The 23,368-nt window shown below is 39.6% G+C and overlaps 1 protein-coding gene across 1 annotated transcript; it reads right to left on the minus strand.

Annotated features, from left to right (window-relative positions):
- Positions 1-11,361: 11,361 nt before the first annotated feature.
- On the minus strand, positions 11,362-20,246 carry LOC132788215 (uncharacterized; the record flags this gene model as incomplete). The annotated part of the gene is given in 2 exon segments (XM_060795548.1): positions 11,362-11,442; positions 20,133-20,246. Coding segments are annotated over 2 exon segments (195 nt in total), but the record flags the coding sequence as incomplete, so codon positions are not given.
- Between the last annotated feature and the right edge of the window lie 3,122 nt (positions 20,247-23,368).

The following is a 23,368-nucleotide window of genomic DNA, read 5'->3' on the forward strand; positions in this document are numbered from 1 at the left end:
TCGAAATGTACCCCCGCACACACACACACACACACAAGCCCATACACATACGATATGTGTACTCTTTCACTCACCCTTTGTGTGCACTGCGCCTGCGCATGTTTACAAAAGCAAACGGCAACAACAACGCGTCAACTGAATGACAAAATTTCCCACTTGGGGTTGCATGTGTGCATTGAGGCGCCGTTGCTGCTGCTTCTGCTTTCTGCTGTTGCTGCTGGCTGTCAACCACCAGAGCAAAGAGCGCATGTCTCAAGTGATTATTAGCAGCGAGGGAAATTTACTCATGCGTAATTTCCCATTGCCTGCTGTGGCCACACCTCAGCTCTGCGCTCATTGGCTGCCCAGCTTCCCCGGCAACCATTTTTGCCCATTGCGCATGTGCTCGAAGGGGAACTGCAGGCTAAAAGTCGCAGTTGTCATCGGCATGGCATCGAGACTTTGGAGTTTACTTGTTTTTTTTTTATTTTGTTTTTTTTTTTGTGTGTGTCGTCTTTGGCATAAATTTGAGGCAAAGTTGCCAGTCGCTTTGTTGGGCTGCTGGCAAGGGGGCGCCGTTTGTCCTTTGCCATTTGCCGTTGCCGTTGTCGTTTGTCGCTTCGACTTTTGGCGTGTTCGCTGCACGCTGAAATGGATGTCAGCGGCCATTTCTTATGGCAAGTATTTGCTGTTGCGGCTGCTGCTCGCGGCGGCCTTGCTTTGCCTTCTCTCGCCGAGCATTTTTTGGTTTTTTGTGCATTTCGCTTTGCTTGCTACTTTTTGTGGCAACTCCTCGGCTGCACTGCAGTCGTCTCTGCTTGCCCCCTAGAGCAGTTGACAGTTGCCAGTTGCCCCCGGCAGTTGAAACTGGTCAACGACAACGACACAAAGCACAGATTCGTTACTCTCCACTGCCCCACCTCTTGTAACACGCCCACTTCGCCCACAAACACAAACACAACACTGACACACACAAGCAACGCTGAGCCAGGGAAAAAAGGCCGTGCAGCAAAAAGAAGCTGAGCTGAGTAGGCGGAAGCTGGAAAGACAAACCAAACATGGCGCTGGGTATAAAAGTTTTGGTGCTACTTCTGCTGCCTTTGCATTGGCTTTAGCTTTGGCTTTGGCTTTGACTACATCTTTGGCATCGGCAACAATCTCTATTGTTGTTGTTGTTGTTGTTTTTCTTGTTGGCTTTGGGCCCGGTTTCTACCACTGCCACTTCTAGTGGTGCTTCTGATGCTTGTGCTAGATTTTTTGTTGTTGCTCTTCTTTTGTCTCGTGCTTTTGGCAACTTCTTGTTGGCTTTTGGCTTAAGACTGGGCTTTAGCTTCGGCGATTTTGCACAAAACTTTACTTCTGTTGTTCTTGTTCCTGTTCCTGGTCTCTGCTGTTGCTGTTGCTGTTGATGCTGATGCTCTTGTTATTGTTCGCCTAACTGCTGCCAAGAAACTGTTGATGCCGATGATTCCGGCTGCCAGTCACGGTTAAACATTATTCCACCAGCTTCCAAATTGTGCTTGGGCTATGTGAGCCGAGAGCTGAGGAATGCATACTGTTTGACGATCCGACTGTCCGGCTGTCTGACTGTCTGTTTGATTGTGCAACTCTCGAAGTTCTTCAAGTCAGCGAGAGCTTTGTAAAGAAGTTCCGCACAACTCGAAGTCATTCACAACATTAGAGCGCAATGTGAGCTAATCCCAATCATCAGAAAACTTTGTTTTTATTATCCGAGTAGTCGCAGCGTATCATATTTTTCACTAACATTATTTAAATGTATCAATGTAATAACGGTTTTGGCAAATATGATAATTGATATGTATGTAAAATCAAATTTCTTTAATAAAATGCTTCTACAAAACATTTTTTTTTACAAATTTGAACATTTTACTATTTAAATGTTTTCTTACAATTTATTTGATTTAACATTCATTTTCATTTATTTTGTTTATTTTGAAGAAAGGGTTTTATAAGGGTTTAGTACCAACATTTTGAATTTACTGTATACAAATATATCCATTTTAAGTAAAGCATGAAATATTACTTTCTCTTTTCAATTAAAACTATTTTGTCTCTTCAAATAAATGAGAAGTATAAAGAAAATTGAGATCACAATAATAAGTATGTTCATAACAATATAAATTTTAATTTAGAAAATCTCTAAAATGATTGAAAATTTGTTTAATAAACACAAATTAAATAATAATTTACATTCGAGTATATTAAATTTAGTTAAGCTAATAGTCTATTTGACATAGCAGTGTATTTAGTTGGCTCTAATTGAAATGAAACGTAGATATGTCAATTTAGGATAATTATTTGCAGATGTGAACAAATAATCAGTGACTACTCGTATCAGCCCGAGTACGAATAGAGTTATATAACCACTGCTATAATCACTACTATTTCGGGGGCGTATGGATAATATAATTAAGCCAACACGAACTAAAATGCGACCTCTATGCGATCATCATCATCATCATAAACGTTGTCATCATCAGCGTACTCAGCATAATCATCATCGATTTTGTGTTACCGTAACGAAATGCTGCAAATTATTGTTTACAGGCGCCATAAAGATTAGCCAGGTCATATATTGAAGTGGCCATATCGAGGAAGCAAAAGCAAAAAAAGAGGGAGAGTGATAGCAATCAGCGCATGCAAGCGGCAATTCAATTAGCCTTGGCAACAGACTGTCCAAAACGCTGGCCTGGTTTATCAATGCAAGAAAGGAAAACCCGTGCTGAGGTAAAAAATAAACGATGACAACATCACAATGTCAACCGGCAGCAAATCTAATGAAATCAAATTGACAATGCTAAACAGTGGAAAATGTCAAAGGACACAGAAACAGAAACAGGATCGGGCGGAAGCTAAATGTTTGGGTACTAGAAACAAATTTAATAAAATATCTAAAAAAAAAAAAGGGGTAGGGCACATGCATTGTATACGAGTGTACGAGAGTGTGTGTGGATGAGTGGTTATTGTGGGCAAAGTAATATTGAATAACCACAACAGAGGCAACAAACAAGAGCACGCTCGACAGCCCGAGGATAAATAGTTTTTGTGTGGCACTTCAATTATCATTTGAGCATGATAAGCGCTAAAGAGGCATAAAGAACAAGTAAACTGCCAGCCAGCCATCCAGTAGTCAGCCTCAACTTTGAGTACGAGTTATAAAAAAATAGAAAAAGGAAAAGAAGCCACACGAGACGGCATCTTGAGTCTGGCCAAAGGAGATAGAGAGAGTGAGACCACCTTGTGGCGTTCTGTGTGTGAAATCAAGCAGCAAACAGAGCAAAGAGTAGGAGAAGAGGGATGGTTAGGGAGCATAGGGGTCATTAGTTGAGTTGCGAGTGTATTCATACATGCACATTGATTCACAATGATGCCCAGTCAAGTAGAAGCGTCTTGCGGTCCAATTCGGGGCGGGTGGTGTCATTGCTTTTGTTTGTTTTTTCGCCAGCTCCTAGAACACATTCAACTCCTTTACCTTAGCTATTTTTATAGAAGACATCTTGGCAACAATAACAACACGATATGCAGCTGCAGTTGCAGTTGTCAACGGGTCACAGCGCGTGCTTCTGGCGACCCAAAAACTGGTCACTGAAGTTGTGTAAACATAATAAAGAGAGAGGAGCTCGAGTTCGAGTTGAACTGAGCTCACCCGCTATGAATATGAGCAGCATTCGAGTGCTGAAGTGGGCTAATTTGACGAGCCCCTGCGTGGCATGCCCCGAGAGCAACCCCCAAGTTGCAGTCACAGTCGCAGTGGCAGTCGCAGTCCAAAACAAAAGTGTTAAAGGATTTATGCGCGTAATTTTGCAGATGTTTAGATTTCAGTGAAAGAGATTCTCTCTCTTGGCTGCCAAATTGGTTTGCTGCCCGGTGTGCGGACTTGTGTCAACATGCCGACTCTCCAACTCCGACTCTGATTCCCATCCAGTTGCATTGATGGACATACAGACACGCTGTCTGCACGAGGAAGGGAGGCGGAAGAATTGAGTGTATGTGTGTGTATCTGTGTGAAGTGCCACAGCGTGTGCACCAAAATTTACTTCTCTCTGTATCTCCCTCTCTGCCCATCTCTCGCTGTGTCTCTCGCTCTCTCTGTGAATGTTATGAATAATATGTTCTGTTTGTTTAATGTCAACTTCATTGGGATCTCCCTGCACCGTACAAGTGCCTGGGATTGCCCAATCGAACATATTAACTCTGACCGGCTTTTGGTCTTGCACTTCTACACGTAGAAAACAAATATGGTAATTATAACACAATAGTAAGCATACTTTGATTAAATTTACTGATAATAGTTATATTCTAATTACAAATTATGGCTTAAAAAAGTACGCATTTGTAGTAAAAGAGGTCTTCAGCTTACCTTGCATTAAAAACAATTAGTCTTAGATTTTGAATTAAAATTCATCGAATTACATAGAATTTTAAATATATTTTCTGTTCAATATTATCACATATAGTTAAATTTGTAATATTTAATATTTTATTTTAAAGTTAAGCTTAACTTTTTGTGTAATTTTCTCCGTAAAAATTGATCAAACAGATTTAAATTTCATATTAAATTAGTTCATAATAATATAATATTTCATTGTTAAAATAAAATAAAATCTCCGAAGAATTATCAGATGGAATATACTTATTTATGCAATTTTGTTGTCCTCTTTAATAAAATGTACTACAAATTCTTTGGAGTGAGTATTTACAAATCTTTTCATTTCTCGCTGTGTATTTCAATTTTGATTACGACTTTGACTTTGACTTCTACGCTGTTTATTCAACTTGTCCAGTTTGTTTGTCTGGTCGAATGCCAATGCAGCTTTAGCTCGTAGCTTGCCTTTTGTTTATAATTAAGTTAATGCAAAATGCGGCAAATGTTTATGCACATCTCGAGCATTAATTGCAATATTCGAACACTTCTTCGATCGTGTGAACAATTTATTTCACAACGAACTCTCCTCTAAAACTGTATCTCCATCTCGATAACTGCAACTACAGATGTATATCTGTATCTGTAGCCTTGCATCTGTATCTGTATTTGTATCTGTCCCCCGTGAGTGTCAGTTTGAAAATGATACTTTGGAGTTTTTGGCAAAGCGACAGCGTCAAACACAAACACAAATACAAATGCAAACACAAACACAAACCAATACGAATACAAATACGACTGCGAAATACAAATATTGGCAATACGCTGAGACCAAAATCAAATAGTTTGCAGTGCTCTGGCAGCTAGCCCAATATTCATTTGGCGTCCAGCGAAGCGGCAATAAATCGTCAGTAGAGTTCTTCCTCTCTCTCTCTCTCTCTCTCTTTTATTCTATTTCTGACTCCTTTTTGTACTATTTCAGAGGGGAGGGAGAGGAAGGAGAATTCGACTGGCAATTCATATGCGGCGCTTTGAGCCGAGATCCGCATAAACCATAAACGCATAAAAATAATTTTCGAACGGTCGCGCGTGTTGCGTATCGATGGATGGCCTCTCAAATTGTTCGCGTTCTGCTTTTGGCTTTTGGCTGTTTGGCTTCATCCGCTGTTTGACTATTTTTCATTTCGCTAGCCATTCGACTGCTCATATTTTCTTTTCGCTTGCCAGCACATTTTCCAATTTCATTTGAGCTGCGGATACGGAATGTGAGCGCGGCTCACCCGCTATCGAGGGAGGGAGGCCGCATTCATCATTGCCATAGGAAAAGAGAGAGAGACAGAGAAAGAATGAGTAGGGGGATAGGCCAACATCCTGGGCAGCCAGGCGCAGTCATCATCATCGTCATCGTCATAGTCATCGTCAACGCAGCAGCGTCATGGACAGCAGTCGCTTTTGGCCGCCGTTTGAAAAAAGCAACATTTTGGCCATATTTTTTCTTGCTTTCAATTTAGCGCTGTGTGGAGCTTTGGTCATTTTTCATAGGGCTTTTGATGCGTAACCCGCCAATTCTCGTGGAACGCCAAACTTCCCTCGCCCCCAAATCCGCCCCCTTTTTGTTTGTTAGCCCAAAACGCATAAAACGCATTGAAGTTGGCATCGACATCGCCATCGGCATCGGCTTCAGCGAGCTGGCCTTTGAGCGATTTGAAGTCAAGTGTAAAAACCGTTTTTGGCTAACAAAAAAACAGTATTGCAAAAAGAAAGAAATAAACACACAGAGCGCTGTAAGCCAAGTGTTTTTTAAGTTTAATTTGAAAAATATTTGAATTTTGCTCATTTCTTGCTTCACTGGCCCTCTGCCATCTCCTGCCCATTCGGCTCTAGTTATGGTGGGAAACTTTGCGCCCTGTCAACAACAATGACAGCTATCGGCCAGTTAGTGGGAAAATCTATTTGAAAACGATTCAAATACTCACTATTTATCTGTGCAAAATAATTCATAGTCCGCAAGGGGCAAACATCAAATACTCTGTCTCTCTCAACAGACATCCCTATTTGCAACTCAAGTCAAACAACCCTCGGCATTCACTCCACGCACTCAGCTCGCAGCTCTCGTCTCCAATCAGCCGCACAATCTTTGATTTTCTGACGGATGACGACGACGACGACGATGATGTTGAGGACGATCTCTTTGCCCATGGCTTGGCCGAAAATGTTTCAATATTTACCCAAATTGCGCGTGGACCGCACAAATCGCAATTCAGACCGTACTTCAATATGGCCAATATGCGACCCTAAGCATTGTTATCGTCTCTCCATGTGTGTGACCTAAGTGTGTCTCTCTGTGTGTGTGCGTGTATGAGTGTTTGTTCCCTTGGGTACAATTCTGAGGCATGTATTGGGTTTATTTAAATTCTGTAATCGGTTTGTCGACTTGATAACAATATAATCATATCTATTGAATGTCCACACATAAGTATGAGTATATGCGTATTAGTTGTCTTGGTATGCGAGGGTCTCTTGTACGCATTGAAAAGCTTAGACCCAAAAGGTTAAGACTGCAAAAGTTGAAGGTGAAGTTAAGGGAAAGAAATTAAACGAAAAGTCAATAGCCTAAGCTTAGCTTAGGGAAATGTGATGATTAACTTAATAATGAATATTTATTTAAAAAATCTTAAAATAAGTGAAGCAGAATATTTTCAACTAAAGCATAAAGATTAATGAAAAGTTCAAATAATTTAAATACTTTGAAATTATTGAAAATAATTTGTTACAGTTTGTTACTACTATAACTTTTTACTTAAAAAACTTCGTAACTTAGCGTAAAACATCTTAAATTAAGTTGAATATTATTGCAATTTTGGAAGATTCTCTTATAACAGTAAAGATAAAGACTATTATTAAACCACTGCTATTTCAAAGAACACAACTGTATATTTTATAAAAATCAAAAGTATTCATATGCATGGAAACTTAGCTTAACTTTAAATATTATGTAAGGAAACATTGAATAGTATGTTTTGAATCTATTAGGCAAAACATCAATTCGATTTTATGCGCTGACCAAGCAGTATAAATAAATATTCGAATATACGACTGCAAGTACGAGTAACAGTAAAAGAATATTTATATTTGGCTGACCAGTGAATGGACAGCAAGAGAAGCTATAAAACCAGAGCCAGCTTGGGGTCACCCCAGTAAAGCAGAACATCATAAAAATGCTGAGAAAAAGAGTGTATAAAAAATTCGCAAGTAAATATGTATTGATGGTGATACCCAACGAACCAAACCTGGAAAATTAAAATTACAAAGACTTTTTCGTAAAACATACATATATTAAGGACATATCTGACAAATTTCGAGAACTCATTTGCATTATTATATAAGAAGAATTCTTAAATGTTATTTCCGATGAAATGTTATTAGATGACAGTTTTTGAGTAAAGCTAGCTATTACTTTACTTCCATATTTATGGTATATATTTTCACTTTGGCCCGCTAGGTATAACTAGTCGTGTTTATATATCTACATATATTATACATTTTGCTCAACTTTTTCGCGATATTTTCACTATATATTCTTTTTTTGGTTTACTGGGTATATCTCGTCGCTTTTGTATATAGTATATGTATTGCCGTATTTTTTAGCAGTAGTTTTGTGCGTGCAGTTGTTGTTTTTATAGCCTATAGCTGGCGACAAAGCAACAGCGACAATAACAAGAACAACAAGTAACCAATATACAAGCACACACACACTACCACTACAATGTGTGTGGAGAGAGCTGAAAGAGAGGAAGAGAGAGAGAGAAGGAAGAAGAGGGAGAGGGGTTATCTCATGCATATTCCGTTTACGTAGCCCGTTCGTTTAACTGTTGTTTTTATGCGCTGCAGACAAATATTTGCTTTCCGACAATAGTCATAAATACCAAAAGCTACATGCTCGGCATACTTAGAAATACACACACATACAAGCACACACACACACACACACATACTCGTACACTCACACTCACGTACACATTGGGGCCAGGGCAAATAGAAATCGGGCAAAAGCAAATAGCGCACAGGATATGGTTTTTGGCAGCAGCAGCAACAGCAGTTGGACTAGTCGGAGCAGCAGGAGCTGGAGCAGTTGTCCTGGCCAGCATAGTGCCAAAAAGCGAGACAAAAGAATCTGGCAACTGGCACTGGTCCATTCGATGGGGCCAGTCGAGACCAGCGAGCCAACAAAATGGTTGCGCAAAAAGCGTCAGCAGTCGCCGAAAAATATTAGAAAAAATGTTCCAACCAAAATGTGACCAATACACACACACACACTCAATAACAAAAAATATATATATGAATGTGTGTGACGTATACGCTCATGGTCATCGAGATAAGTCCACAAAACAGTGAAGGCAGCAGTTATACTGAATTATTTCAAATATCTAAGAGAAAAATGTTTAACCTTGTTGATGTTGTTGTATAAATTGTTGGACATATAACTTAAGTTAATCGAATTCGAAGTGTTAACTACAATACAGAGTTTTGATTTACAAAATGTAATTCAATACTTCTTGAGAAATTAAAACTTTTTTTTTTAAATGCTTCGGGTAATAATAAAAACTTAGTATTTATAAAGTTTGTACACAAATATTTTTGTTATTTAATTTCACTTCTATGCATTAATTTAAAATTATTCCAATAACATAAAAAAAGAATGTCCGGGAATTCCTGATGAAAACAGACACGGTTGACAAATAGGGTAAATATATATTCTTTATTATATATGTTTGTATAATCCGATTCAGAGTAAAATTATAAATTAATATACACAAATGTGCAACTAAACGAATATTTTTGTAATATTTCGACTTATTTAAATAAAATAAATATATTAAATAATATAATTATAATTAAATGCACGTAATATAATAATAATAAATTAAAAATAAAAGTTAATAAACTTAATATTTTAGCTATGAGTGTAAATATAGACATGGCCGCAAGGGTCATGCCAAAACGTTTAACGAAATGGCGACCAACAACTGTGGCCATCACACACATACACACACACACACACACGCTCACTCACATGCACTAAAATACACACTCATACTGATGTAAGTCAGGCTGTGTGTGATTGCAAGTTCTTGAAGTAGCCAACGCGATGATGGTGGCAACTTCAAAGCCATGGCGAAAACTTTTGACTCGCGAATGAGCAAATGAGAGGCTGAGAAATCAGGGATAGAAGGGAAACGGCAAATGGAAAAAAAGACGAGAGGAGGTGAGGCGAGAGGATGAAACTGGTCGCCAACGCAAAAGCAAAAGCTTATCCATGTGAAAAATCTATGGCGCGTGTGCGATGCACGCGTTCGAGCTGGACTTGCCCAGCGATGTTGATGTTGCCTTTTTGGGCTGGCCTGTGCTCTGGCTGCCCCTTAACGCATTACACCTTCCTGGAGACGAGCCAATAGGCAAACAAACAAACAAACAAACGAATAAACACATAGGACGAAGCTCACGCGCCGCAACGAGGATTATCCGCGCATCACAATCAAAACAACAACAGCAACAACCAAAGCAACAACAACTAGCAAACTACCCGCCAGTGAGGAAAACATCCCATTCCCGTTCCCATTACGACGACGACCTGTTTGATTTGCTGGCACACCCGGTCCATTGTGTTCGCTTTTTTGCGATGCTAATCTATGCGAAAATGTTACAAAATGTTTAACAATTAAGTTGCGCCACGCGCTGCCACGTTTCGAGTGTGAGAGTGCGAGTGCGCCTCGGGCGTTTTTTATATGTTCGTATTATTGACAGATATCGCTTACAGATAAGTTTCATCGCCACTCGTCGAGCCAATTGAGCGTGCGCGCACCACTTGACAAAAGATGTTGAGGATAAAGCATACATAATGCCGATTGTAGATCAGCTAAGAGCGAGCTAATTTGCTTGAGAACAAGTGCAAGTCTGCAAAAGCGAAACTTCTAATTGTCACTCTACATTCTGTTGTGTTGTCTGACAGTCTGTGTTTTGTGCCGTGTTGGACACACGTTCCATTGTAAACCGCAGGAAATGCAAGCATCAAAAGGCAGAAGCTGGAGCAGCAGCATAACATGTCGCTGATGGGACAACTTGGCGTATGCCGAATGTACGAGGCACTTATTAAAAAAAAGCGAGAAGAAAGGAAGGCAGAGAAAAAGCGGAAGGAAAACGAGTACACAATATGCAACAGAAGCAGTTCTTGCTGCAACAACTGGCCAAAGTGACTAACAGAAGGCGAGAGCTGGTTTGATGGGCAGGACGAGCACAAGGAAACGATGAAACGATGAGCGGCAACGACAACAGCAATGACAACAGCAACAACAAGCAGCAACAACAACGACAACGACGACGACAAACTGCGGGAAGTTTGCACAAGGACATTGCAGCACTCACCACATGCATGCACACAAGGATATGAAAGTACAGCATACAGACTGACAACCACACATAGCAAACACACACACACACACACATACAGAGACGGGGACAATAACGACGACAACCAAAAAGAGAGAGCACAAAAAGCGACAACAACAACGACGACGACGACATCGAGAACAGTTTGACAGTGACGCAAAACAGCTAAACGGACACTTACTCGTCTCTTTGTATGTGTGTGTGTGAACGTGTTGCAGGACGACCAATTGAAGAGCCACACATGAAACGCACGCATGAAACGGAAAACTGGAAAACAGGAAAAGAAACAGCAAACTGCAAAAGGGAGCAGCACAGAGTGCGTGCGTCCAATGTCAATGAGGCTGGTCACTTTTTGGCGCCCCTGCCGGCTGACCCCAGCCACCACATTGCCTCCCCATATCCTCCTCCATTCGCCTCCAGCTATCGAACGTGCGCTTCACTGCATCCAATGACAAACCAAACATGTTTCGTGGTTTTTACGCTCTGCTGCTGCACAGCTCTCTCTCTCTCCCTTTGGATGCCCCGTTGTCGTTCTGCTGCAGCACTCGAAATCAATCAGCATCCATGACGATGTCCAGGTCCACATCCACATGTCCATATCCATGTCCATTTGCCAGCGATGGTCTGCTGGTCTGGAGAATCATTCAGTCAATGTAAATGTAAATTTGCGCCTCGTTGCATGCAACTCGTCTCCTGTGTTCTCTCTGTGTTTTTGTGCGTTGGTGACTTCTGTAATGAAGTTGAAGTGCATGTTGCATGTTGTACTCTCAATGTTGTATGCTGCTTCCTCGTTGCATGTTGTTGCATATGTCCCGGACTCTGTGCTCTGTGTGTCTTTTATGTCGGCCTTTTTTGTTGACCTTTTAACGTATCAGCGTTTGACTCAGGACACAGTTTACGGCATGCCACCAACTGCATGCAGCAGCACTAAGTGCTATAAAGTCAATTATCAACGCAATGGCAGCAGCATAAAGCAGATAAGCAAGGCGACGACTGTAATTGCCAACTGAAAAGTGCAACATATTGGCTGAGTTGTAACTTTTGTTGTAACGACATTTTGAACTCTCTGGCTGACGAAAGAGGAGTTTATCAGAGGTGGAGCAGAGGTTTCTTAAAGGGAAGAGACTTTAAATAGTGTATGAAGTACTGTTAGACCTCTACAATTGATGTATTTCATTAAAGTGAACACCATAATCTAAAATGAAAAACAATTTGCCATCAAACTCCATTGGCAATTCTTTTGTTGCAATAAATGGATAAAATATATATGCCAAATTATATCAAATATAAAAATAATTAACTTTTTAAAAAAATGAAATTAGTATTTAGCATATTGTATGTATGTTCGTATATATGAAATTGTAGAAACAACTTTAACTCCATTTATTTAATATAGTGAGCTCAATTCGTAAGAAAATTAAATTAAATTATTTTACCTCCAAGCAAAGAGCATGAATGAGAATTTTGTATTTAAGGGCTATGATCTTGTAGCTTGTTAATTCATTTCTGTTGTGTAGTTTTGTCTTCTAGTTAACAACTGTCTTTTTTAAATAAAAAAATTAGAAAGAAAATATTTCTTAGAATATGCAAGTTGGCTCAACTTTAAATACATATTATTTTCGATCTTTCTTATTTAGGTTTCACCCCAAATTAAACTTCGTATTTAAGACATATATTTTTAAATAGTTTGCTTATACATATTTTCATTTAATATATTGAACTTTTGTCTACTTTTATATTCTAATCTTACTAAATAAAGTGCACACTACTTGCATGCACCTGCTACACCTTGTCATAGTTACACTCTGACGCAACTTTTTTATGTTAGTCGAATGCAGAATGAAATGTAACGAGACTCATTAAAATTCAAAGAAGAAGTGCTAGATGCTGAGGAAACTCATTCGGAAACTTATGTACGAGTAAGCCAATTAAAGCACAGCCTTTGGCGCCTCACAAAGTCGCTTTGGAGAGGCGAGAGGCATGAGACTGCTCAAAGGCGGTAACATAAACAAAGTAGATGTCTTGGCTCGACGCAAAATAAACATAAATAACAGCTAACTAGAAGTAGAGAACTAGCAAAGGGGTTGCCTCGGAGAGAGAGAAAGGCTGAGAGAAAAACAGAGAGTTACAGAAGGTGCGAGTTGAGCAGGATCAAAGGTTTGGTGCGCACACCACGACATCCTAATGATGATGTCATGAATAAATTAGTTGACTTTCGAAGTCTTTGCCAAGCCCGATGAAAACTACACGTGCCTTAAGCCCAAAACTGACTGAGGAAAGTGGCAACTGGGCGTTGCCAAAGGAGCAACGCCCACTGGGCGACGAGTTTATGGCCGCGCGCTTGCTTAATGACAAAAAATTAAGTGAACCGCAAAAAGTGGCATTGCGGTTAGTGAAGCCAAATGTGGGAAGAAATTGTGATGGTGGTAATGGGGCGTGGCAAGACGATGAAGCTACACAACCAGCGACAACCACAAAAAGCTCAAAAAAAAAAAAAAATATGTCGCACACGTGTGAAAAGTGCGCAACATTTCACATTGAAATTAAGTTGCAAATTATGCAAATGGCTTATGCGGCTCACTCACTGGCCTTATGGCAAGTAGCAGAGACATCTACAGCAGTGGCAACTCAGAGACGTGCGCACGTGCAGCAAACTTCCTGTTGCAGGTGGCCCAGCCACGCCCAGTTTGAACGCCCCTTGTCAGGGACGTGAAATTAATTAGTTGCGCCTATTTCAGCGATCGATCATTCAATTTTCTGCGCCATAAAATCTCTCAGCACACGACTTCGACCACTTGTCCACTTCGCTGTGCTTGTTGCAACATCATGACGGCTTCCTTCCACTTCCACTTTGTTACACTTCGTCCTTGCTAGAGCATCCCCCGAGGCAGCACCACAATCTGTCACATGCTCCTGCTCCTGCAATTGTCCTTGTTTTGTCGCATGCAAGATTACGCATTGTTTTCTTTTTTTTTGGGTTCGTTCGATGAGGGAAGGGAAGTGGTAGCTTTCCAGGGGGTTGTTTTTTGGCTTGGCCGCAAATTGTTGTATATGAAATAATCTGAAATATTTGTGCCCGCAATGAAATTAGCCAAATTAACACCTTGGCCTTGGCCAAAAAGGCTTAGCCTAAATAATTGAAATATTTTTTGTTATATTAAAAACGGACCAAAAATAACCGACGACCAGCTACTACGAATAGAGTCTCTGGATGGAAAAAAGCGTGGGCTTTCGAGTGTCCTTTTCTGGCCATGCTACATTCACCCATTCACTCAATTAGGCGGCCTTTTAGCAAGCCAGACCAATGGTCAGACATCGAGACAGCCAGACGAGCCGCAGTCCATTTGGGGCCAAATGCTTTAAGCCATTTTAACAATTTCCATTAACAAATATGCACAAATTGCCTTTTGGCGGTTTTACAAATAAATTGTACAAAAAATATTTGACAAAAATATGTATATATATATTCGCAAACGCGTTCGAGTACGAGAGAAACACAAACACACACCCAAGCACACGCACACACACAGTAGTTAAAAAAGCTGGCGCAAACAAAATGCGTATTTAAGCCATTTTTTTGTTCGACCGAAAATGCATGAAATATTTTTGTAAATTATTTTTATGCACTTCATTAAATATTTAAACAATTTGAGCGCCAGGGGCCACAACAGCAGCAACAGCAACAACAGCAACAACAGCAACAACAGTCCGACGTACTTTAATCAACCGTAAAATGTTGACCTTTTTGGTCGTACTACAGCACGGCAGCAGCTTTACGTTTTTGTTGCCGGGTTCCGCAACATGCTGTCGGAAATTTCCTGCTTCTCCTCCTCCTCCTTCCGCGCATGTGGTGGGCCTAATGGGTCCCAAAAACCGAGCTCCCAACTCCCACCGAGTGTGCAACTATTAGCCAAAAACCAAAGTTGTAGCTATTGAGTTTCAGTTTGAGACCAAGTCGAAGGAGTCGAGGTGGAAGTCAGAAGGGATGTCGGCCATTCTGTATTTACATAATTTATGTGGCTGGCAACGGTTTGGACCCACCTCCTTTTTGACGCTAGTGCTAGTGGGGCAAAATTGCAGCCAATTTCATTTTCTGTGTGGTGCTTTTCCACATTTCATTTTATGACATCGTGTGACATTGTCGACTGCTGCTCCAACTGTTCCAATTGCTCCAACTGCTGTTCATAATTTCCAGCGTGTGACATTGAGATTTGACGCTGATGCTGATGCTACTGAAGCCGACGACGCTTGACGCCTGACGCTGTTGACAGCCAACTGAACTGAGTTCAACTGAAAAATATTACAACCTGACATTCGAGAGATGGACAGCTAAAAGATACAGATGCAGACATGTGTAATTTTATTGAATATTTGTATACCACATTAAATATTTTATAATTAAAATACATAATAACCTGAGTTGGAAGTTTGCAGAATTCAATTTGTACACAAGGCAAGAGAAGTGACTCTTATTTAATTATTATTATTAAACTTTAAATTAAATGTTATTAGAAACTTAAAATATATTTTATTGCTATCGTAGTTTGCAAAATATATTACTCTAAATATAAATATTCCACATTATAATATTTTAGCCAAATCTTGGCTATTAACATACTACAACATATTATTTTCGTCATTTATTGCAGTTAAAATTTATGTAATTGGTTTTTTAATAAGGCTGACTAAACTATTATTGTTACTCAACGTATTAATAAACTAAAACACTATTTGCATAATTACTTTTTATACGCTAGATTAAAAGTAATAAATAATGTAAGTCAGATTAATAATATCGAGAACAGTTTCAATTTAATAATATCAATACTCCCACCAAATTACTCTTAAAAGTTCATGCTCTCTTGTCCACAATTTTTATTGAGCATCAAAAATAGAGCAATAATTTATGGAAATAAAAATCAATCACTTTGGCACTTTGATCCACTGGGGATGATTTTCTCGCAAAAGTTCGGCAACTCATCTAGCATTTATTTATGCATAATGCATAAATAATTTCATATTGAATGCGTTATTTATGCATTTATGCGCAAAACCAAAAATTCATACACACATTTGTTGTGCAAATTTTCCAACCGAGCGACAGAGATGTTTCTCACGCCTCTCGCCCTGTCGCCCTCCTCCCGAATTCAATGTTAGTTTCTGGCCTCTGCCAATAAATTCACATCAAAGGTCTTTATTTGTGTTTGCTTAGCAGCGAAAGCCAAAAAAGGATGCGTACATCTACAATATATATTTGTGTGTGTGTGTGTGTGTATGCGTATATATATATAGCACACAGCAGCAGTCTATTCACTCCCACTCTGCATCCTCAGCCACAGGCAGGGCCCTGTGCAAATATCATTTTCATTTCAATTGAGCAACTCGGGCTCTAGCTCGAGCTCGAGCCTGTGGACGCTAACCTACGACACGCGTGTCATCAGCTAATCCTGCTGCTGCCGCTAAATGATTTTCTAGTTGCCACGCAGCCCACAAGGACACACAGATAAAGATAGAGAGACTACAATGTCTGGGGCAGAGAGCGCACGTGTCAACTGTGCCAACGGGGTTCGGCACGGGGTGGATTGAATACCCGAATGGCATCTTGCATTGCAATGAACTCGGCACTTGAGCCAGCAGGCTGACAAAATAACTCCTGGCATTAGCCGAGTGACCGCCAATGGATTTTTAAATACTCGGCACACGCTCGATAGAGATGGAGACGGAGGCTGCTATTGCCTGCGAAATTAAACGCTTTGACGCTTGGTGTTCGGTGCTCGGTGCTCGGCGCCCATTGCCAAATAAATAACTCAATTGTTTTGTTGACATTTTATTTGACACGTGACTTGGGCTGGTTAAATACAGGCGCAATACACCCCACATCGCCAAAGTCCAGGTTGAGCCACACTTTAATGCTTTGTTCTTTTTGCGGTTCATGTGGCCGCCGTGTCGCATCGCAGAGCAGCGCAGCGCCAACAGGCAATTAATCTGAAAGGTGTCCATTAAGGCGCACACGCGCTGCGAGCCCATAAAAGATAGACGGGCCACTGGATGGATGAATGAATGGATGAATGGATGCTGTGTAGCGTGAAGGGCGGTCTTCTAATGCTTGTAATAGTGTCAATTTGCTATTTATGGCCATCCATTCGCCTGCCAAGCCAGTGATTTGTGCCACGACAAAGCGAAGCTCTTTTCACTGCTAAAAAGTATAGCATACTTTCGAGGGCAGCTTCAAGTTTAAGCAACTTTATTTCATCATTAGCATATTCAAGTGGGTTTCGCGTTTGTATTTATTTAAACTTTACTGGCAGCGAGTTTTTTAAGTGAATCGTGTAAATCGAAATGAGCAGCTGCCGGCATCTAATGCAAATTTCCTCAGGAAACAAGCGAATGGCACTCGACGTACGTAAGTAAGCAGGCATATATTATATTATGTGTGCTACGCGGTCTCGATAACGGAAATCAGTTGCATATACTTATGTTGTACATATATAAATATATGTGTGTAAACACACAGTAGTATATCGGAGACAAACACAAAACGTATGCGCTTCCAAGAAATTATAAAGGTTTAGTCGAGCGTGTTTGAATTCTAAAACAACTAAGCGACTATGAAATACTACTTAGCTGTATGTTTTGATCCAATTATTTTGTTTCATTTAGTTTTAATTTATAAACTATTTTAATATTGACTTTAGATTAGAAATAAATGCTAGAAAAAGAATATGCCAATTTCGGAGTTTACAATTTATTTTTATTAAATATTATTAGTATTATTGTTAGAGTTGTTGGAGTTGTTTTGAAACTAAACTATCTTTGAATAGTGCTAGCTTAAATATAATAAATCTGTTGGTCGTTTAATAGTTTACAAATTGGAACAGTTAAAGGAATTAGATAAGATGGAGTAAAAGAATGATTTTTGTATCCTATATCAGATCATTTTGCTTTAAAAATAACTCAGTTATTTTTACAGGGTATACCTTAGCTTAGTTTTCATTATAGAGAAATGCTTTTGGATAGCTGAAACTGAAATACAATGCTTTTTATAACAATCACTCCGCGATGACATACTTTAAAGTGTATACCCATTGGGGATATTTGAATGTAGGGTATCGAAATGTGCATGACTTGTTTAGTTTGAACAACTTTTGTCCCGACGCAGAGCAAAGCAGTAACCGAGCGAACAGCCCGTTTGCCTATTTTAGAGCCACAGCCCGTTGTTTGTTTGCTGTTTGCCTGAGTTGTCCTGGTCTGGATGGGTTTTTGCGGAGGTGTGTGGTGTGGTGGGGCATGGAAGACTTTTGACTTTCTTTTAAAACAATTTAGCTTTGTATATGGCTCGTATATGGTATGAGTGTGTTAGTGACTTTGCGTGTGTGTGAGTGTGTGTACGTTCATGTGGTTGCTGACACAAACCAAAATTTAAACAAAAGAAAAGCTCAAGCAGCTCAGCTCGAGTGCTCAGCATGAGACAAACCAACTGAGGCTGTTAGCTAACGGAAACCGCACTCACACACTCCTACGCATACCTCTACACTCACACACACTCATTCACATACACATGTATAGAGACTAGCTGCTAAGTGACTCTTGGCTTTTGTTATTCTGGCTCCGCCTGCCTTTGAAGCGGTGGCTGAAACGGCAGAAAAACTGAAGTATATTGTTAACAGGATATATAATACACAAAATAAAGTTTTCAGCCAAAGTTACACAAAAGTATTTCGCAAGTTGTGCGCCGCATCTCCTTCTCTATATCTCTCTGCTCATCCTGCCCTGTGTTTGCCGTCCTACTTCCTGATGCCTGCATCACCTTTCACTTGCTTTGTGTGTTTGATTTTTGGTATTGTTTTACTTTTGTTGAAATAGAAATTAAATACAAAGGAAATGGCGCCCTTTTTTGCTGCTGCTGTTTTGGTTTTTGTTTTGCCAAACAACGTCCATTTATGTGTGTATCTCCACTGAAGATTAAAGGAATTTCACAATGCGCATTTAAAGCCAAGCCAGACCGAAATTTTTTACTCACATCTTTAGATATTTCTTTCACATTCTAAAAGCATGTGTTTGTTTATTGCAATTCGATATAACAAAAATGTTGCCAATTTGATTGCACATTTAGCTATTAAAGCTTAACAAATTAAAATAGCAAAATTGAGTACTCCTTGCAACAAAAGTTTTTTTTTAACTTGAGATACAATATAAAGATATTATTTAAATGATAATCATTTTATTAATGGGTATTAAGAATGAATGAATCTTAATATAAATTAAACGTTTTCAAGCCTTATGTATGTAAGATTAAATCAAATAAAATATTATAAGAAAATATAATAATACGATTCTCTGATTTTTATTATTCACAAACATAAACATTAATAAAAAACTAGACTGCTGAATTATAACAAAAAGTATTAAAATGATAATATACATTTAATGATTCTACACTGGTAAAATAACTTGATTTGACATTTAGCAAGATAAATTCTTTTGTAAACTAAATGCATTGCATACAAAAAGAATATTTAATTAGAGCTGACCGATTAAATGGGGACAACTGTACTAATTACAGTTTACAATGATATTTAAATTAGTTGAGGTATTGAACTACTCAGTGCTGATAAATCATACATTACTTTTTTTACTACTAGAAAAACGTTAAAACCTAATTAAACAATATAAAGTTGTATTCCATAACCTAAGCAATATAAATTTGATCATCGATGTTTTTACAACATAGACAATGCCCATTTAATTGACTGCAAATTGCGTGAACATAGTTTCAAATAAAACGAGCTTATAAAAGCACTTCATTAATTATGACTTTTGGCTTTTCTATATCAAAATAAAGCGATGGAATGAATAAAATTTAGTTGCATAAAGATTTCCAATTATTACTAAAATATAATTGAACAAAAGCGTATCCAACTCAATGGATGACAAATTGTGGACTGGCATTTAAGCTTGGTCCTGGCCACGCACTGTGGCAAGAAGTCGTTAACCAACAAATGGAAACCGAACTGCGGAAAGGACGGACAATACAAAAAAAGCACTCGTAAAGTAGAAATGTCATGGCAGGGGAAGGCAGAGGAAGAGTAGAGGGGGGAGGGGGAGCTGTCAGTGGTGTTAGACGAGAAATGTAGCATTATAGTAAGGCAAAAATAAATGTTTTCAAATGTTTGACGCGTACTGACAACAAATAAGCACACGCAACACACACACACAGACAAACACATACAGAAGGAGACACAGACTGCGAGTCCTTGACATGCGTACAATACAGTGAAAGATATGTGCAAGCGAACATACACCCGCACACACACATACATACGCATTTGTCTTGCTGTGTGCGTGCATTTAATGTCTGTAATTTACCGTTAAGTAGACAAGTATTAATGGTAAAATACCAACGGAATGCGTAGCGCTGCGCAACTTAACAAACATACAACAACGAGCAGAGTCACAGTCAGAGTCAGAGTCGGAGACGGAGACAAGACCAAGCCAAGGGCTCAAACAAAGGCGACCAAAGGCAGCCATCTCCATTGCCATCGTCAGTCCCATCGTCATCGCCATTGCGAAGCATGGAAAAAAAGCCAAGCTAAAAACAAAATGGCGACGACGAGAACATCAGTTTGACTTGACGTTGAAGTTACATGTTAACTGTGGCAGTGCCACCCCCACGTACACACTCACCCACACACACAGACACACACACCAGCACACAGTCGCACACGCATAGACACAAATAAGCAATTGTCAATGTGGCGCGCGCATGTTACCTCCCCAGCAGAGATGTCAAAAAAAGAACACAGCAACAACAACACGAGCAAAAAAAAAATAAAGAACGGAAAAAGAAAACGCCAACAAATTCCAAAGAAAACTCAACTTTGGATTGTTGGCATTTTTGCTGTGTGCTTTGAATGCTGAAAGCGGAACGGAAGCAGTTCGGAATGGGCGAAAATCCAAAGTAGGGAGCTGGGGGGGGAGGAAAGGAAGTTGAAGGAGGAGGGGCTACTAACAAAACGAGCAGAAAAAATATTTGCGCGTTAAAATAGTAGATAAGGCGAAATGGTAAGAAAGCAGGAATGACAAAACAAACGCGCCATTTTCTTGACGTTCACCAATTTGACATTTTACGTGATTTTGAAGCAGCGGGGCAATGTGGCACCCGGTACACTCCCCCCTCCTCACTTTGCTGGGGCACCGCGGGCAATGTGACTTGCCATTTGCTGAAAATTACAAACTGCCAAACTGCTCTGCTCTGAGTCGATCTGCTTGCTTGCTGGCTACGCTTATGTAATTGAGTTCAAAAGCGGCCAGTCCAAAAGACCACCCACAAGACAACAGTTGGATGAAGAGTCGGGGGAGGCAGGCAGAAGAGTGCGAGCACATTTTTCACAATTCATTTCATTTTGCAGCGAGCGCGCGTTCGCTGCAAGGCAACATTATTACAAAGAATATTGTACAAAATAGAAGAAATGAAAAAAATGGCAGCATAACTTAAGGCGCTTTTCTCATGAGCACACAAAAAAAATTGGATGCGCCTTAAACACAAAACAGAAAGCATAAAAATACAGAAACGAATAAAATAAAATAAAATAGAAAAAGAAAAAGAAAAAGAGACTTTTCTAGCAAATGCTGCACAATAATTTGGCTTTTTGTTTACGTTGCTTTGTTGCCAAGTCGAGCTCCGAGCTCCACGCTCTGGTTGGCAACATTTCAAAGTCCTCCTCTTGTCGTCTCCTCGGCAGCAGTCTTCGCTGACTAGACTAAGATGGATTAAGATTAAGCCCAAGTAGCCCGCGAAAAGTCGACAGCAGCCAACAGTCAGCTACAGCTACAGCTTCAGCTCCAGTTACAGCTCCCAGCTACAGCTAAACAATTTTTCTTGATTTTACTTAGCATTTCGGTTTTCCACTCATGCACTTTTCAACCCAGTAAAGTATGTCTGTGTCTTCGAGCATTAGAAAATAATATTTTATTCGCTTCACTTACAATTTTTCTTGTAGTGTTTGCGCTTGACTGCGCCAGCATTCAGCTCCTTCTACTTTCAACCTACTCCAACCCATCCTTGGGACTAAAGTTGATGCATCTGTGCCAGTTTGTACCTTGTGAATGTCTGTCTCCCTCTCTTTCTCTCCTTATATGTGGGTGTGAGTGTTGCTGCTCGCTCCGCCATATTGTTGGAGTTGTTGATGTTGAAAAATGTTACATGCCAGAAATTGCTGGTTACCCACATGGAAATTACGTTGCATGTTTCATTGAGGCAACCGACTGAGCCATTGCTTCCACTTTGCCATTGCCATTGGCCCTTTGCCTGTGCCTTTTGGTCTTTGCCCTTGCTGTCGTCATCAGTGCCATATAAAGTGTTAGAGAGCATGGGAGAAACACTAAGCTGCACCTACTTATCATTCGCTTAAGCAGCAAAGCTACTTGTAATATTCTCGTAATATCAGCCACAATAAATACAAATTTGTAGGCTATTTATAATAATTTGAAAATTGACAATGTAATGTAAACAAAGCCTTGTAGTCTTTAAAAATATATCAAAGTACATTTGTAAAACACGAAAGTTACAATAGAGTGTGCTTTATATTTGTTAGCTAGTTAGTTACTATAAAATATTATATTGTTTTTTAAATTTATTTCTCACTTTTCATGCAATTGCCTGTTTGCTTTTAAAGTACTCTAATTTATGCAACCAGCAGCACTATTGGCTTTGCGCCACCTTTCAACCCACTCTCTAACTCTCTTCAGAAAAATCACAGTGATGGGTAAACAGGCAAAAATCAATTTTATTTGAATTTTACAATTTAACCATAAAACCACAGAAAGCATTTTAAACGCATTTTTAATAGACTCAAATATGTGTGTTGTAGTATAAAAGGCGGCTGGCAGCGTCGACCAACAATGTGTGTATGTAATGCAGGCAAATATATTTGCAAGTGCATGTGCATGTGTGTGTGTTGGTGTATGTGCGGATATATCTATGTAATGTATCAATATCAATACCGCCGCGCGCCGCCATTTTATTTTGTTTGTTACAAAATTTGCACATTTACGAGTACAAAAGCGATGGCAAAAAACGCGCTAAAATTATCGTTGGCTTTTGGTAGTAGCTCTTTCTGTCTCTCTTATCCCTGCTTGCTATCCATTGAAGCCGCTTGGCATTTTATTTTCCTGATGGAAAATTAGTTTTCGCGTGTTGTATAGATTTATCTCTCATGTGTGTGTACGAGTGTGGGTGTGTGTATGTGTGTGTACGAGTATCTGCGATGGTTGTTTGCAAATAGTCTGCATACTTTCATCGCTTATACAAAGTCGCGTGCCTTTTTTTTTGTTGCTGCCGCTGCTGCTGTTGCTGTTGCTGTTGATGTGTACGCGAATAACAAGTACGAAGCTAACAAATAACAAATAACAAATATTTACAGAGCCAAAGTACAAATTGTTTGCGTATAAGAGCATTTACGTGGATCAGGCAGCCATGCTATTATTATTATCTCTAAACCCAAAAAGAAATCTCTATGAAGAGTGTTGAACTTAAAGCCCCAACTCCAACCAACCCCA

This window comes from Drosophila nasuta, chromosome 3, assembly GCF_023558535.2.
Source record: "Drosophila nasuta strain 15112-1781.00 chromosome 3, ASM2355853v1, whole genome shotgun sequence".
NCBI classification, from domain to species: Eukaryota; Metazoa; Arthropoda; class Insecta; order Diptera; family Drosophilidae; genus Drosophila; species Drosophila nasuta.